Source organism: Triticum urartu, chromosome 7, assembly GCF_003073215.2.
Source record: "Triticum urartu cultivar G1812 chromosome 7, Tu2.1, whole genome shotgun sequence".
NCBI lineage: Eukaryota > Viridiplantae > Streptophyta > Magnoliopsida > Poales > Poaceae > Triticum > Triticum urartu.
In genome coordinates this window covers 664,442,689-664,460,318 of record NC_053028.1, presented here as the reverse complement: position 1 = coordinate 664,460,318, position 17,630 = coordinate 664,442,689, and the positions used below count along the sequence as shown (strand labels likewise).

The 17,630-nt window shown below is 45.7% G+C and overlaps 1 protein-coding gene across 1 annotated transcript; it reads left to right on the top strand.

Annotated features, from left to right (window-relative positions):
- The first annotated feature begins 8,807 nt into the window (after positions 1 to 8,807).
- On the top strand, positions 8,808 to 10,036 carry LOC125521211 (stress response protein nst1-like). Its single transcript, XM_048686270.1, has one exon. The coding sequence runs from the start codon at positions 8,937 to 8,939 to the stop codon at positions 9,897 to 9,899; it is 963 nt and encodes a 320-aa protein (XP_048542227.1). The 5' UTR covers positions 8,808 to 8,936; the 3' UTR covers positions 9,900 to 10,036.
- The last annotated feature ends 7,594 nt before the right edge of the window (positions 10,037 to 17,630 follow it).

Here is a 17,630-nt window from a genome sequence, read left to right as displayed (position 1 = left end):
GAACTAGCTGCCTTTTTTGATATACAAACAAGGTACATTCTTGGACTAGGGGTGAGGGGAGGAGCTTGTTTGAAAACATATCCCCCTCCCCTCGCAATAACTTCCATGTAAATAGCACAATAATATGTGCACTGTAGACTTGATAACTCACGTATAAACACCGTGATAACTTTGACTCTAGGGAAGAAAGTTATTTGAGAACATACCCTCGATAACTTATGTGTAGATAGCATGGTAACATATGGATCATAGGCGTGGTAACTCACGCACAAACACCATGATAACTTTGTCCCAAGAAAAGTTGTTCGGAATGTACCACGGCAACTCATGTGTAAATAACATGATAATATATACACATATCATAGCTGATAACTTACCTAACCCATGCCTGGTAATTATTTACACGAAGAAAAGTTGTCAAAACATATCAACATGGGATCTAATTTCATAGGTCTCGTCGCAACAGATTTTTTTTTGTGAAAACGAATTTTCTATGAGATCGATGGTTTGAGCTATAAAATATTTTGAAGTTTCAAAATATATGAGAATCTAAGATGACATCAAATGTTACCTCTAATGCATGCAGACATGTCCATATGAAGAGAAGAAAGGAGGAACAATTTTTATGCCCCAGTAGTTTCTGTGTAATCAACATGATAACCTATGCTCAACTAGCATGATAACTTGTGTAATACACGTGTGGTAAATTTTTACTTAAAAAAAGGCGTCGGAACGTATCAACATGGGATCTAGTTTTAAAGATCTCGTCGCAAAGAATCTTTTATGTAAAATTAGTTTTTGTATCAGACGATTTGAGTTACAAAACATTTTGAAGTTTTGAAATACAAAGGAATCTAAAGAGATGTCATCAGTTTCGCCTTACATGCATGCATGTAATTATGCCTTCTAATAAGTGTCATGCGCACGTACATGATGAAAAAGATGCACTAATAATCATGCGTATGTGAGGAAAATCCGATTGCATGCACTCATGGAGCTACGAATGGTCACTCGGTTTTGTTGGTTAAATTCCAAACAGTAGGACGCTAGCACAATCCTTATGTATTCGCGGCGTTTTTAACTACTTTAAAACCAGTCTCTAAGGGTTGGTCGCCTTGGGGTGGGCATGCTTTCAGTTTTTAGTAGAGTATGTCTCTTCTGTTTGGACTAGCAAAAGTTTGACGCCGACACTTTGTTTTGTTGAAGAAAGCCTTGTGTGATGTGTGTTGTGTTTGCCTTACTATCAACAGGGACAGTCATCTCCACTAGAAGAGTCACACAAAACATGGAGTCAAATATGGGTCAAATCTCCACCCCCTTCGCTCGGGGCGGTGATTCCAGATTTCATATTCATAGCAGCGAAGCAAAATTAATAGTCAATTATTGTCCGTCTAAATATTCGTTGTGGAGTGCCATTCAGTTTTCACGATGAACACCGCAGCAAAGATTATTAATAATAATAAATCTTGGTTGTGGTAAGGTCGAGTTTAATGGAGTGGGGAAGGATGGGGAGGGGAGGAGGCACGGTCAGCGCCATTTGCAATGGTGGAGGAGGACGCTTGAAGCTCTAGTGAGGTTGGGGCATTGGTTTGTGTCATCGATGGTGTGCATGGTGCGTGAACGATTGAGGTGATAGATTTTGAAATGCAATTAAAACGTCTAGATTGCATCATAACGATTACATTAGTCCAAATGGATTATCTCATCAACCTCTCATACAGTTACATATAATGATCAGTTGTCAAACTTTATAAAATTTGAGCAAGTTTGTAGAGAAATTTTATTTACATCTAGAGTAAACAATCCATATCATGAGATACACCCTGACACATATTTTTATATTACTAAAGTTTGACTTTTACAAAAATCTAAGGGCACTACATTGCATATGAAACTAAGGGAGTAATAAGTGAGTGATAAACTTGAGAAAGATTATAGGGAGAATATATTATGATTTAAATTCTGAGGGGTCCGCCTTGCACGCTAAGATTACACTTTTTCAAGTTGCGCTGTTCTTTTTTTCCGATGACGTTCCAATAGATGTGAACAAGGTGGCCTTGTGCGGCCGGCGATTGATTGAGCTAGCTTGGCTGCCACGATTACCATACATAGCAAGCATTCTTTCTTCCTTTCTTCACCTCCATAGCTATAGCTTCCCAGCAGATCCATTTAGCCTCCCGCACAAAAGTCCCTAAACCTTTCCTCACACATGAGTCCATGAATGTAGCCTCACGTCCTCTTTACACGTGAACGTACACCTGATTAATTCCAACCAAAGATTTTGCTCCTTTTGCAAGTTTTGAATCAACCATACATTCCATTTCCATCCATCACGTAAATATATACACGATGCATCATGCCAACCTTCCCATATCATCTCACCTAGCTCTCTCGATCACAATTCAAACCACCATCAACCAGCCAATCCATCCATCACATCGTCCACCACGATTCCCTGCCTACGCTTCCTCATGGCGGCCGCCACCAACACCAAGCAGAAGCAGCCGGCACCAATGCCGGAGCTTGCCAACGGCGAGAAAACCGAAGCGGTGGTCGAGAACCTGGCAGCGGGAGTGATACGGGGCACCGAGGAAGGGAAAGCCAAAGCTGTAGCCGCTGCCGTGGAAGCCAAAGCAGTGCTGGAGAAGAAGGCCACGGCATGCAGCGGCTGGAAAGAGCGCGTGGCAGAGGTGCTGGAGCAGCTGACAAACATGAAGTGGGCGGACGGCGTGGTGGAGAAGGCAAGGAACAACAAGGAGGTGGTCGCCATAGCCATCGCTGCTTTCTCGCTCGGCTTCTTCGTCTCTCACAAGTTATTCAGGAAGTGAGCACCACACATACGAACAATGGATAAATATGTACTGGAGTAAAGATACATAGTTGTGTGATTAAAGTGTACAGTGACACAGCAGAACATGTAAAGTAATTTGTGCAAGTAAAGTATGTACTCCCTCCGGTCCTTTTTAGTTTGCATATAAGATTTATCTGAAGTCAAGCCTCGTAAAGTTTGACCAACTTTATAGAAAAAAATACCAACATTCATAATGTGAAATCAATATTAGTAGATGCGACATGAATTAAATTTTCACATTATATAACTTTAGCATGGTAGATGTTGATATTTTTCCATACAAACATGGTCAAACTTTATGAAGTTTGACTTCAGACAATTCTTATATGCAGAGTAAAAAAGACCGGAGGGAGTATATTGACACTAAAAACATGAAGTCAATCATCATATCTGGCTAGAACCAAAGTTGGCAAAATCTTGGCATTTTCATTGGTGAAATAATTTTTTTTGAAAAGAAGGATATTCCCCGGCCTCTTTATCAGGACGATGCATGCAACCATATATTATTAATAGTATAAAATCCAGCATCTCAACATCATTGACCCATAAAGAAAGTGAAAAACAAACCCTGAGGCTGTATACCTCGCAGCAGTAACTTCCCAGATAGCCACTAATCCTATGATACAATACGCAACATAAACGAAAACAATACAACTCTTAGACTACGCCTTCAAGAAGGAATCACCGCACGTGTGCCAATGATGGCGAGTCCACCACAAGGTTGAACTTCGGATTCTCATCCCCACAGCAAAGCTTCAATCCACCAACTTCATAAAGGACACGACACAGGCGCGCGATGACATAGCAATCAGAGATCTTCTGTTTCCACTGGAATGCAAAAACTCGTCGTTGAAGTCATATGTACCATCCGCCCTTATCCAGCTACCGACGCTTCGATAGCCGGATACCTCTAGAGGAGACATGAAAAAAAAGACGTCCCATACCGCCTGCCTCCTGCTACTGTCGCATCACCTTCGATCCAACAACAACAGGCTAAACTTGACACCTTCACTAGAGCCACCGTGACACCTCCATTAGAGCCACCGTGCATCACCTGTCGGTAACAGGCACGACTTGACGTCTCCATATAAGACGTCGTGCGTAGCAACCGCCAGTAGCACATCCACCCGTGGCTTCACGTGCCGACGACAGGCACCGCCTGACAACTCCGAAAGAGGCACATGTGTCACCCGCCCAACTGCATCGAACCGGGTCTATTGATGAAAGGGACGTCACATACCTCCACCAGCCTCAGAAGGCCGTCACCATCTCGAGATCCGGACTCCTAGTCGACCGCACGACTCCGGAGTCCGCTGCCGCTGATGAAGTGGGGCAGCCGCCCCGATTCCAGGCGTTACAAGGAGCACCCACTGTCGCGCCAGCTGATGTCGTCGCCCATACAACGGCAACCGCCGCCGCGATCCCGCATCAAGCACCGTCGACGCCGGAGGAAGCTCTGGCCGCCACGCCCGGACACGGGATCCGAAGATCCGCCGCGAACGGTGCCGCCACAAGGACCCACCAAATTGTTGGGGTCTAACCCTAGCTAGCTCGAACTGGTTTTCAGGGACAGAGGTAGAAGAAGAAGTAAACGCATAGGTGTTTTGCGGCGACGAACGCCTCGCTGCCAAACAGCTTTTTTCTCCAGTTCAAACTGTCAACAAATCACGAGCTACATAGACCTATATAGGCAGACGCACGCCACCGGCGCTAAAAAACGCCATGGACGCACCACACATCTCGTAACAAACACGAGATTAGCCAGCTTTTTAGCTAACAGAAACGCAGCGCCTACGCTTCCGCTCCACACGAACGCGTTCACCTCACGATCACATGCCTGGCAACAAACCAGCTTGACTCGGACTCGACCCAAACTAGAACTGCACCGTGGACACGAACGCGAGCACGGACTCACGCACCATCCGGGACACACACACACATACGGTTTATTCCTAACACACATGGCCCGTCATCCCCGGTAAAGGCAATGCCACCACCACCGTGATCGGATCCGGGTCAGCCGTCGCCTTCGCCACCGCCAAGACCGGATCCGGGCTGAACGCCGCCGCCGGCACTGCCACCGGCCACGCCCAGCCCAACCTTCATCTATAAGCAACGTCCATAGCTAGCTTCCCTCCAAAGGTCCATACCTAGCAACCCGCACAAAGATCCCTAAACCTTTCCTCACACATGACTCCATGGATGTAGCCTCACGTCCTCTTTACACGTGAACGTACGCCTGATTAATTCCAACCAAAGGTTTGCTCCTTTTGCAAGTTTTGAATCAACCATACATTCCATTTCCATCCATTACCATGCCATGCCAAGCACCTAAATATATACACGATGCATCATGCCAACCTTCCCATCTCATCTCACCTCTCTCGATCACAATTCACAACCACCATCAACCAGCCAATCCATCCATCACAGCGTCCACCACGATTCCCTGCCAACGCTTCCTCATGGCTGCCGCCACCAACACCAAGCAGAAGCAGAAGCAGCAGCAGCAGCCGGCACCGAAGCCGGAGTTTGCCGACGGCGAGAAAGCCAAAGCGCTGGTCGACCAGGAGAACCTGGCAGCGGGAGTGATACGGCGCATCGAGGAAGAGAAAGCCAAAGCAGCGGCCGCTGCCATGGAAGCGAAAGGGGTGCTGGAGAAGAAGGCCACGGCGTGCAGCGGCTGGAAAGAGCGCGTGGCAGGGGGGCTGGAGCAGCTGACGGACATGAAGTGGGCGGACAGCATGGTGGAGAAGGCAAGGAACAACAAGGAAGTGGTCGCCATAGCCATCGCTGCTTTCTCGCTCGGCTTCTTTGTCTCTCACAAGTTATTCAAGAAGTGAGCACCACACATACGAACAATGGATAAATATGTACTGGAGTGAAGATACATAGTTGTGTGATTAAAGTGTACAGTGACACAACAGAACATGTAAAGTAATTTGTGCAAGTAAAGTATGTATATTGACACAAAAACAGGAAGTCAATCATCATATCTGGCTACAACCGAAGTTGGCAAAATCTTGGCATTTCCATTGGTGGAATCTACCAGATATTACAATACTCGTGGCACATACAGAGAAGAACTCATCTACAGTTTCTATGTACATAGAACCATGGTTGTCGGCTAGCCACCACCGATCAGGTTATTCGTTGCATTTTGCACCATGCCTTCGTGCCACTTGGAGAAGAGGAGAAGAACTCATTCACACGAAGAAGTGCTCAAACCGTGGCCCGTGGAGGGCGAATTCCGCCTACGTTCTCGACTCCTTCGTTGCACGTGTACGTCGCCTTCGTTGCGACTCTATCAAATTGCTTTTGTGGATCTTCAGTTCTAGGCCCTAGCTAGCTCATGGACATCCTCTAGTGCGGAGCAATGGTTGTTGTCGGTGTGCAAGGGAGAAGAAAGAAGACGGAAAAAGGAAGAAGGAAGACAAAGATGATGAGAGGTTTCCATGTGGGGTCGTTGGTTTGAGGGATTAAGCTCAGGGGATCTACATGAGAAAAAGTTTAATCCCTCAAAATTATTGAATTTTGGGGATAGGGAGAAAGTTTGGGAATTAAGTTTTAAGTGATATGCTAGAGATGCTATTAGCTCTGATGGTTAGACTCATCAACCCCCCTTTAGCTCCCGCTAATGTGCCATTGCATACGGACGTGGTATATTGTGCCACATTAACCATATTTTCTTTTGAGTTTGCTTTGTACTTCCTTCATCAAAAAATAAGTGTATTTGATTTAGTATAATTTTGACATTTTCTCCTACTTCATCGATGAAACTTAGCTCCAAACTACTTATTCATCTCAAAAGAATTTAAAGGACTTAAGCTATGAAGGAACTACGAGAAGAGCAAGTCAAGCTCCTCCGTTGGCAACATTTGCCCTATTACAGAAGCATCCTTCATTGCACCACTGGATATAAGTAGCGTCAATGTTATTTGAGGGATGAGATGATCACACATGCCCCTTTGCCCTTGCTTCAGCTATATCCTTATTTGTGATGTATTTGAGAGAAACAATATACACGCAAGATTTTAAGAAAAATTACAAAGACTATCAACATATTTGAAAACAATATTTTCGTCCATCTAGGAAAATCAAAAGATTAATCATCCTAATTGTTGGGCAATTAATTAGGCTTTGTTGAAACCCATTATTCAATTCGTTTCTTCTCCGGAAAAAGGTCATGGAACGCACATGTCCTCACCCATGCGCACTGGTGTCGCCTTTCACCCTCCCTGTCCACTTGCCACAATAGCATTCCTCTCTCACCCTTGGTTTGGCTCGAATAAACTAGGAAGAATATGTCCAGCAGAATCAACTTATTAGCTCCATACAAAAGCTGAAAAAGGCTTCGGTCGATCAGTTCCAATCCTACGGATTTCCTATTCTTCAGTACACAACACTACATGTATCGACTCCTCTAGCGATATTTTTCCTTTGGTTTTCCTCTGAGTTTTGGTACGTTTCCACCTGGCTTTTAAGTGTTTCGTTACTTTTGCTCCAGGTTTCGACTGCTTATCCTATTCATAACAAAAAGTTAAATTGGCCAAGCTTAAGATGGAGGGGATGTGCGCCGGTTGCAAAAAAAACTATAACTGGCGCTTAAGGCACCAAATAGGGGTTGGGACAGCGCCCCTGCCCCCGACACGATAAAAGCAAGACAAAAGAGCAGCCCAGCCCAGTTTGTCCATATGACCGATTTAACACGGAACAAGCAACACTGCACAAATCTTGAAGCAACAATGACCTAATGGTCAAGGAGTTGACTATGACTTGGCTAAAACTTAGTGACTTAAGTTGTTCTGTTACGAGGGTCTGTCCACGCATGCTAAGATTGCACTTTATGCTAATTGAGCGTAGCTCAGATGGGAAGGTTCCTTGTGGTGGAACCAGTCCACCAGAGTTCAAGTCCTACACTTGACACTTGTACTTGTGTTTTCCTAAAAGGAGAGATTCCCAGCGACTACAAGGCATATGTGGTGGTTTCATTAACAAATTGCTAAGTCTCAGTTGACTAAGACTTCGTTAAGTCTCAGTCGATGTTATATCCGTCGGATCTTACATTAAGATCCGTGCAAATTTTTTTTTCAGTTTTTTTATTTTTCTCACTTGACTGAGACTTGGTTAAATTTCAGTCGACTGAGACCTAGCCACACCCCTTCATTAATTTTAAGATGTTGTACCGGCTTAATATCTCGGAGGTGCTTATAACGATAACATGTGCATGTGGGTGTTCATAGCGGTGAGGATATGTGCATGTTTGTGAGCATATGTACTACTACATTTGTCTGGTTTATTGGTCCCCTTCGTATTTTGTGTCCAACTTTGCATAGATTTGACTAACAAATTATAAGTTATATGTCACAAAACTTATATTGTTAGATTCATATTTAAAAAAGGTTTTCAATGATACTATTTTTAGGGTCTATAACTTATTTTTGATAGTTAAATCAAAGGTCAAAGTCTGACCCAAACTCTAAGTTGGACCAATGAACAGGATGGAGGTAGTAAGTGTTTTATTAAAGGAAATTATTGCACTTTCTGAAGTTGCTTTTGTTTGACCCGCAACAAAAAAAGTTACTTTTTTTTTCTTTCGAAGACGTAGTCCGCCTCCGATAGATGCGAACGAGGTGGCCTTGTGCGGCCGGCGATCGATCGAGTTGGCTTGCCTGCCCCGATTACCATGCACAGCAAGCATCCTTTTTTTTCTTCACCTCCATAGCTAGCTTCCCTCCAAATCCATTTACCCTCCCGCACAAAGATCCCTTAACCTTTCCTCACACATGACTCCATGAATGTAGCTACACGTCTTCTTACACATGAATGCATTCCAAGAACGTACGCCGGACTAATCCATCCAAAGATTTCCTACTTTTACAAGTTTCGAACCAACAATACATACTCTTACATCCATCACCATGCCATGCCAACACCTAAATATATAAACGACGCATCATGCCAACCTTCCCAAACTCAGCAGCTCACCTCCCTCGGTCACAGACTCACAGTTCACAACACCATCAACCGACCAATCCATCCATCCATCGCAACGTCCACCACGATTCCCTGCCTACGCTTCCTCATGGCGGCCGCCACCAACACCAAGCCGAAGAGGCAGCAGCCGGCACCGGTCCTGGACCCCAAGTTCGAATGGGCGGACAAGGCCAGCACCTACGTGCTCCGCCTCAGCCTCGAGGGGTTCAAGAAGGGCGACTTCAGGGTGCAGGTGGACGGCGCCGGCAGGCTCACCGTGAGCGGGGCGAGGCCGAGTGCCACCCCGGGCTCCTTGCACAAGGTCTTCCAGCTCCCGTCTACCGCCAGCCTCGATGACATCGCTGGCCGCTTCGAGTCCGGCGTGCTCACGCTCACCGTGCCCAAGCGCGCGTACTCTGGTGTCCCCGCGCCGACGAGCATCGAGGAGATTAAGAGGGATAAACCTGGTGTGGCCAAGGAAGACGTCAGGCCGCCGCCAACCAAAGACATCGACGGCAACGATAAGAAGGCGGCCAGCGGCGACGACAGCACCACCAAGCCTAAGGAAGAGATCGCCAAGGAGGAGGATGTGTCCAACAAGCCCATGGACGAGGCCACGAAGAATGCTCAACAGCAGAAGCAACCGGAGGAGGCAAGCAACCACAAACAAGAGCAGCAAAAGCTAGCACCAGAACCAGAGGTGAAGAAGGAGCAAGAAGTGAAGCCTGAGGCTCCCGAAAAGCCGGCGCCGGAGCCGGAGGTTGCCATCGACGAGAAGGACAAAGCGGTGGTTGACCAGGAGAGCCTGGCGGCGGGCGTGAGACGGCGCATCGAGGAAGAGAAAGCCAAGGCTGCGGCCGCTGCCATGGAAGCCAAAGCGGTGTTGGAGAAGAAGGCCACGGCGTGCAGCGGCTGGAAGCAGCGCGTGGCAGGGGGGCTGGAGCAGCTGACAGACATGAAGTGGGCGGACAGCGTGGTGGAGAAGGCAAGGAACAACAAGGAGGTGGTCGCCATCGCCATCGCTGCTTTCTCGCTCGGCTTCTTCGTCTCTCACAAGTTATTCAGGAAGTGAGCACCACAGATATAAACAATGGCTGAATATGTGCTGGAGTGGAAATATATAGTTGTGTGATTAAAGTGTACATACATAACAGAACAAACATGTAAATACATTTGTGCAAGTAAATTAAAGTATGCACTACCGGAAAATGGTCCTACCCCGACGGCCAAACCTATGCCTACGGTTGCCGTCGGCCTAGTTTGAGCTATGTCGACAGCCAGTCCTGGCCGTCGGGTTACACAGACCTATACCGACAGCCGCCGTCGGCACAGAACGGCCGTCGACCTATATGTAGACATGCCGACAGCAGCCGTCGGCATAAATCAGCCATCAGCATACCTGTGGGCCCAGCGACCCTGCCCGTGACTAGAGGCTAACGCCGTCAAACCTATGCCGACGGTCTGGACGAGCGGCCGTCGGCATATCTCCGCATGCCACATCACCGATCCGCGGCGTAGGTATGCCGACGGCAGCCATCGGCATAGGTGCCACGTCACCGATCCGCGGCACGACGCCCACCAAAACCCTGCCGTCTCTATGCTGACGGCATAGCTATTTTTTTACATGTGTTTTTTTGCATATGTTTTTATGCTTTTTTTACATATGTTTTTATGCTTTTTTAAAGTATGTTTTCATGCTTTTTTATGTATTATACTAGTAAACTTGCACGTGCAATGCACGTATCCGCCCAAAGAAAATCCTTGCTCATAGAACCCTTTTAAGCCATCTATGCTCATAAAACCCTTCTAGGCCATCTATATTCTATTGTCTGGAGAACAACATGCCATGTATATTGGCTATTGCAGTAGGTAAAAGATTTGGCTCGAGACAACTTTGCTAAATTCAGCAATATATATGTGTGTCTTAGGGTAATCTCCAATGCACCTCACCGTTGTTAGTAAGTGGAACCACTATGCAGCCACTGTGTTTAGGTAATTAGAAAAAAAAGAATATATATGATTAAACATGCTGACCACCGCCACGAGGGCCTTGCTTGGGTCGACTGTTTTCGCCTGGCTGGCCAGATGTGACACTTTGCGTCCTCTGTGCCCCGTGCCTTGCTATGTACCCTCTCCTTCCATATATCTCTTTTGCCCCTTGTAATACCCCCTGACCATCCTGGCAATTTGGGCATTTTTAAATTCAAAAAGTTATATTGGATTTACAATGGGATCACCAATCGGAAACTTATGAGTTACTCAACTATTGATTCAACATCACTCGGCAACATAATGGGTGTGGTAGGCGAAAAAATATAACAACCTGAATTGTAATGAACAAAGGATCTAGCTGACAACGTTAAGTGGGCACAAGGACAACTGAATCTTCAGAATTAGTGATTGCAGCAATATAACATGACACAGAAAACAATAATCAACCTGACCCTGCTTCCTAGTTCGATTTCAACAAAGTATTACAAAGAGTCATGTTAAATTGAATTTTGAACTATACCATATGAAAAGCCGACCAAGGCAAGCTAACTGCTATAGGTCAATCAAAAGCTTACACACCATGTTTCAAGAAAACACGGAAATAATCCAATTGAGTAGCATCAAACAAATGAAAGCTTGCAGTCAAGTGATACAGATATGGTAGATGATTGCATATAACTAAAACATGTAACAGAAGGGAAAGAGTTTTGTAAAGAATGCACATAACCTATTTAATCGTATTCCTTCTACTCTTACATCCAGACGTTGCACAATCCGTGTGGAAAGAACTGATAATAAATTCATACATGACATGCTGCGTGTAAGCTATATATGAAACAAGATCAAGATTCAAAAAGGTATATGTTAGATTTGTAAGAAACTGTCCACCTTTAATTATAATTCAGAAAATACCCAATTCAAGTGACTACCTTGATTGAAGAACTAACTGGTTACAGATTTAGCAACTGCCACTCCTATCCATCCTTGCTTCCCTTGAGTCTTGACATAGACAATATTCATCTTACAAACAAGAAATAGCTTTATAAGGATGTAACCCTTAGGATCAAAAGCTTGCAGATCAAATTCTATAGACCTTCAAAAAAAATCTTGGCAGACAACATGGGCGCAGCTCTCTATCTAAAACCATTCTTAAGAGAACAGAAAAAAGAACATTTGCAACATTAACAGCTGAGCAATCAAAAAGGATATTTCTATGTTACAGTGCATGTCATATTTCTCATGCACTATTTTTTTCAGATTTCTTACTTCTTGTTATTAATACTTCATTATTCTGAATTCCTACTTAGTGTTATTAATTTAGTAAAGATAACATGCATTGTTGTTTATTTTTCAATAATAAGTAAAGGCAGGGAAAAACTCATGTGCACACTCTCCAGCTATAAGAATAACTAATGCAATAAGACACTGATCGGGGCATACCAATATTTAAGTCTTGTCAGACCACAATAAGAGAACAATTAGTCACATATTGATACTTGGTTTCAGTAATAAGAAGGATCACAAGTTCGACATAAAAAATGAAGTCCATTTAGTTACTGGAGTTACAAATTCAAGGTGATGCCTTAACTTGCTGCTGGCTTCGAGGTTGTGACCTCCCCTCCCCTTCTTGGTTATTCCTGTCCCCCCTCTTTGTTTCACTGAGCTCATCCCCACTTCTATTTTCCTCTTCATCATCCTGTAGCAAAACAACAGAGTTTGAGATGCATCAGACTTTCACAGATCACAATGTAACTCTGAAACTTCATATAATATTTCTAATTTCCATGTAGTAGAGTCCAACCTATATACAGATATAATTACACTGGTAGAAAAAGGGCCTGTTGTCCCGGTTCCTGAACCGGGACTAAAGGGTAGGTACTAATGCCCTGTCCCTTTAGTCCCGGTTCAATCCAGAATCGGGACTGATGGGCCTCCACGTGGCCTGTGCGCGGAGCCCAGGCAGGAGACCCTTTGGTCCCGGTTGGTGGCACCAACCGGGACCAATAGGCATCCACGCGTCAGCATTTCTGTGGCTGGGGTTTTTGTTTTTGTTTTGAAAGGGGGGGGGGTTGGGGGTTTTGGGGGGTTAATTTAGGTGTTTCATATATTGTGTTAGCTAGCTATAATTAATAGAGAGAAGTGTCCTCTCTTATGTCCGTGCTTGGTCGACGCTACGTACTATACATACGTATAGAGAGGATTAGACACGCTAGCTAGCTAGTAAGCAAACGAAGGAAACAGAAGATCGTCATGAACATATATGCATACAGAGAGAAGTGATATCGACCTCCTCTCCTTCTCTAAGAGATTGGTCGAACAACAAGTTCTCGTATATCTATCCGACACTACCGGCTACATATATACAATAATTATCTCTTACAAATATAATCATACGGACTCATGGTCCACATAGTATTCTCTGTCTTCAGCGATCACGTGGTCAAGAAAGAATGCCGCCAATTCCTCTTGAATTGCTCGCATGCGAGCTGGTGCTAGGAGTTCATCCCGCTTCCGAAACATCTAATTTGAAGAAGGGGGTCAATACATATATATATGAATGAATGGAACTCAACACAAATGATGGTAATAAAATAAAATTGTGAATGTTGTTATTTACGTACTTCATATTGTTCGTCAGTGTAGCCCCGCTCACAGGTCGTGTGGCGGATGGACTCGCAAACGTAGTATCCACAGAAATCATTCCCTTGTTCCTGCCACAACCACTTTACAAGAAATAGAGGTCAATCAAACTGATAAGCAAGAATGCCAAATCAATAGGAGATGCGCGGAACATGCTACTATAGTACTTACTTTCGGGTGTCTAAATTGCAGCTTCTTTGGGAGTCCTGGAGCTTTTTTGGAGAATTTTTTCCAAACCCTGCCAGACAAAGAAAACAATTACTTGATATATCAGGAAATGAACAAAGTTGCTGATATGGTGGATAATGATCGATTTAACTTACTTCTCGAGCATTTGAGTCATGTCCGCATAGTCCTGGGGATCTTTTCGTCTTGAGTCTAAGACAGTTACTAGTCCCTGCTCAAGCTTAATCTCTAGGAGAATATAGTGGTAACTGCACACACATGCATAACTCATCAATTACATTACTATAACCTTGACTAATATATAAGGGAAACCGAATACGCACAAGACAGTAACACTCACTTGAAGTTGTAAGGAAAGAGTATTATATCTTTGTTTTCATTTATTACCAACGATCGTAGCAAGTTGGCCTCGGTATCTGCGGCATGAAATTTAACCTAAGTTGCATCTATGAGATATGTGTTAATGAACCCAATATCACCGACTTGTCTTTTCTTCAATTCGGCAATCTTCAATCTGCATACTATAGTGAGGATGATTATAAATACATGCAATGAAAGAGCTGAGCTATATAGAGAGACTTAATGACAGAAGTAGTACTACTTACAGACAGTAGCAGGTGACCGTTGTTTTATCGAGGGCCAATTGATTGAAAAACTGAAAGAACTCCTCAAATGGAACAGGAAACAGTTCAATTCCAACGAGGTCATGCTCCTTTTTAACTTTCACATACAAAGTACTCCTCCCCTAGAGACTCTGCAGATTTTCAAGTACCAATCATGCAATCTTTGCATCAGCGTTGATAGAGATCTTTCATCTTTGACGAGAGGCTTCTCGTACTCGTATCTTTGTATCTGCACCTCCATGGGTTCATAATGTACATCGCCGGGCAGGTAATCGCCAAGATTGCTATAACCGGGCACCATCCTCGGATCATTAGCGACGTTGTTGCTAGGCACCTTGAGTGGGGGGCACGATTGCTTCGCTTGTTCGCCGAGCTGGGCAATTTGTTTCCCAGCTCTTCGTTCTTTCAGCCTTTGATCACTGACAGTACTTCCCGACCGCTCCGCTTCGGCAAATTCCTTTCCAATAATGCGCTCATAGTTTCCTTTCGGCGGAGACTTGGGTGGTTTTGTCAGGGCAGCCAGAGTGCGCTTCGCTTTCACCGGATCTACCTTCTCCTCCGGAGGTGGATGTTTCTTTGCTTTCACCCCTTCAAAGAAGTTCCTCAATTCTTCTCGCGTGATCTCGGCATTCTCCTCCAGGGTCCTCTCGTATGGTAACTTCTCTGGAGTCTTCAGAGAAGGACCGAATCTGTATGTCCTCCCGCCTCTGGCTGTACTACTAGACGCCGGCAGAGCAGACAGAGCGGTTGTCTTCTTTACTTGCTTACGAGGCGGCGGAGAAGGACTACGACACGCCAGAGCAGCCGGAGCGGCAGCAGGTCTCTTCCACCCTTGCTGACAAGGCGGAGAAGGAGGAAGCTGGTTGCTCGGGCGCGTCGGCGCAGGCGGAGAAGGAGGCGGAGTGCCGCCACGCGCCGGAGAAGGAGCCGGTCGAGTGCCCTGATCGTCACTCACTGGAGGAGGAGGCGGTGGAGGAGGCGGGGTGCCCTGACTCGCCGGAGGAGGAGGCGGTGGAGGAGGCGGAGTGCCCTGACTTGCCGGAGGAGGAGGAGGAGGCGGAGGTGTCCAGTTCGGAAGGTTGGTGAGCTCCTTCTGCCATAGGCATGGAGTCTTCAGAGCAGACCCCAGCCTAGTCTCCCCTTCACCGGTAGGGTGGTCAAGCTGGAGGTCCTCAAATCCCTCCATTATTTCATCTACCATCACCCTAGCACATCCTTCTGGAATCGGCCGACAGTGAAAAGTTGCGCCGGGTTCAGTAGGATAAATAGAGCCAACAGCCGCCTTGACCTTCAAATTCATCCATTGTGTCATAAGGTGGCAATTTTGAGACTCCGTGATAGCATCCATGGGATAGCTGGCAGGAGCCGTCAAGGCATGCTCCGGCTGAAGCAGCTCGGTGGAAGCCATGCTGCTTCTCCGCTGAGATGGCGGGGTAGCTTCGGGGGAAGCTTCGGCAGTATGTTTGCTGCGATTTGCTTCTCGTTCCTCTATCGCTTGTACCCTTACTTGCAGCGCCTGCATTTGGGTCTGCTGCAATTTTTTCCTCCTCTCCTGGGATTTGTAACCTCCTGCGTCCGGAAACCCAACGTTCCACGGAATGGAGCCTGGCGTGCCTCTTGTCCGTCCAGGGTGCTCAGGATTCCCGAGGGCCATTGTGATCTCGTCGTTCTCTCTATCTGGAAAGAACGTTCCCTTGCTGCGCCACTTCGATATACTGCTGAAGCTTCCTGACTGGTATGTCCATCTGATCGTTCGTCCAAATGCGCTTCCCTATTACAGGGTCCAAGGTTCCGCCAGCCCCAAAGAACCAAGTCCGGCAACGGTCTGGCCAGTTAATTGTCTCTGGTTCGACCCCTTTATCAACCAGATCATTCTCAGTCTTGGCCCACTTAGGCCGGGCTACGAGGTAGCCACCCGACCCCGTGCGATGGTGATGCTTCTTCTTCGCAGCATTTTGCTTGTTTGTCGCCGACATCTTCTTACTCTTTTCCGATGTCTTGTGGGCCACAAATGCGGGCCAGTGATCTCTGATCTTCTCATATCTGCCCTTGAATTCTGGTGTCTCTTTATTTTCGACAAACTTATTCAGTTGTTTCTTCCACCTCCTGAATAGTTCTGCCATCCTCTTAAGAGCAAAAGACTTGATTAATTGCTCTTTAACTGGCTTCTCTGGATCATCCTCTGGCGGTAGGGTGAAGTTTGACTTCAGCTCAGTCCACAGATCATTTTTCTGCATATCATTGACATAACACACCTCAGGGTCTTCTGTAGCCGGCTTTAACCATTGCTGGATGCTGATCGGGATCTTGTCCCTAACCAAAACCCCGCACTAAGCAACAAATGCGCTCTTTGTCCGGAGGAGTTCAATCGGTTGGCCGTCGGGCGCGATTGCTATGATCTCAAACTTTTCATCCGAGCTCAACTTTTTCTTTGGGCCTCGTCTCTTTACCGAAGTTGTGCTCGATCCGGAGGGCTAGAAAAAAGAACAAAGACTTAATTAATATGTGTACATACCAAAACAATGAATGCATCAAGTAGCTAGTCAGCAGAAGCTTAACTAATATATATACCTGGCCGGACTCGGTTCGGTCACCAGAGACGTCATCACGGTCTCCTTCTTGCACCAGCATTGGGTCACCGGAGCCGTCCTCACGGTCTCCTTCTTGCACCGGCATTAGGTCACCGGAGCCATCATAATCATAGCCAGCTGCTTCCAGACCATCGGTGTCGTTGAGAAACAACGAGACGACGGCATCACTTCCTCGTGCGATTATGTCCCCCAACAACTCTTCTTGTACTTCGTCTCGGGCGGTGTCCGTAGTTTCTACAAATAATGACAACATGGCAATTATTATTCAAACATGACAGATGGATATATTAGTGGCAAACGTAGAACTAATATTAATTAGTGGCCTCGACGCTGCTTCTCTAGGGTTTGGGGTGGCCTCGACGCAGCTTCTCTAGGGTTTGGGGTGGCCTCGACAACGCTTCAAGGATAAAAAAAGAAGAGGAAGAAGAAAAAAAAAGAGGAAAAGAAAGAATAGAGGAGTAAGAACTCCTCTATTCTTTCTTCTCCTCTTTTTTTCTTCTTCTTCCTCTTTTTTTTATCAGGAACGAGGGTCGTCGAGGGTCACCAGCGGTAGAGGAAACCCTAAATAGCAAGTATCGTGGGTGTGAGATACATGTGGCCGTCGGTGTCGGACACTACATCCACGTCCCACAAGTGACGTGGGCGTCGAATGTATCTCACACCCTCGACGACCCTCGTTCCCGATAAAATAAAGAGGAAGAAGAAGAAAAAAAAGAGGAGAAGAAAGAATAGAGGAGAAGAACTCCTCTATTCTTTCTTCTCCTCTTCTTT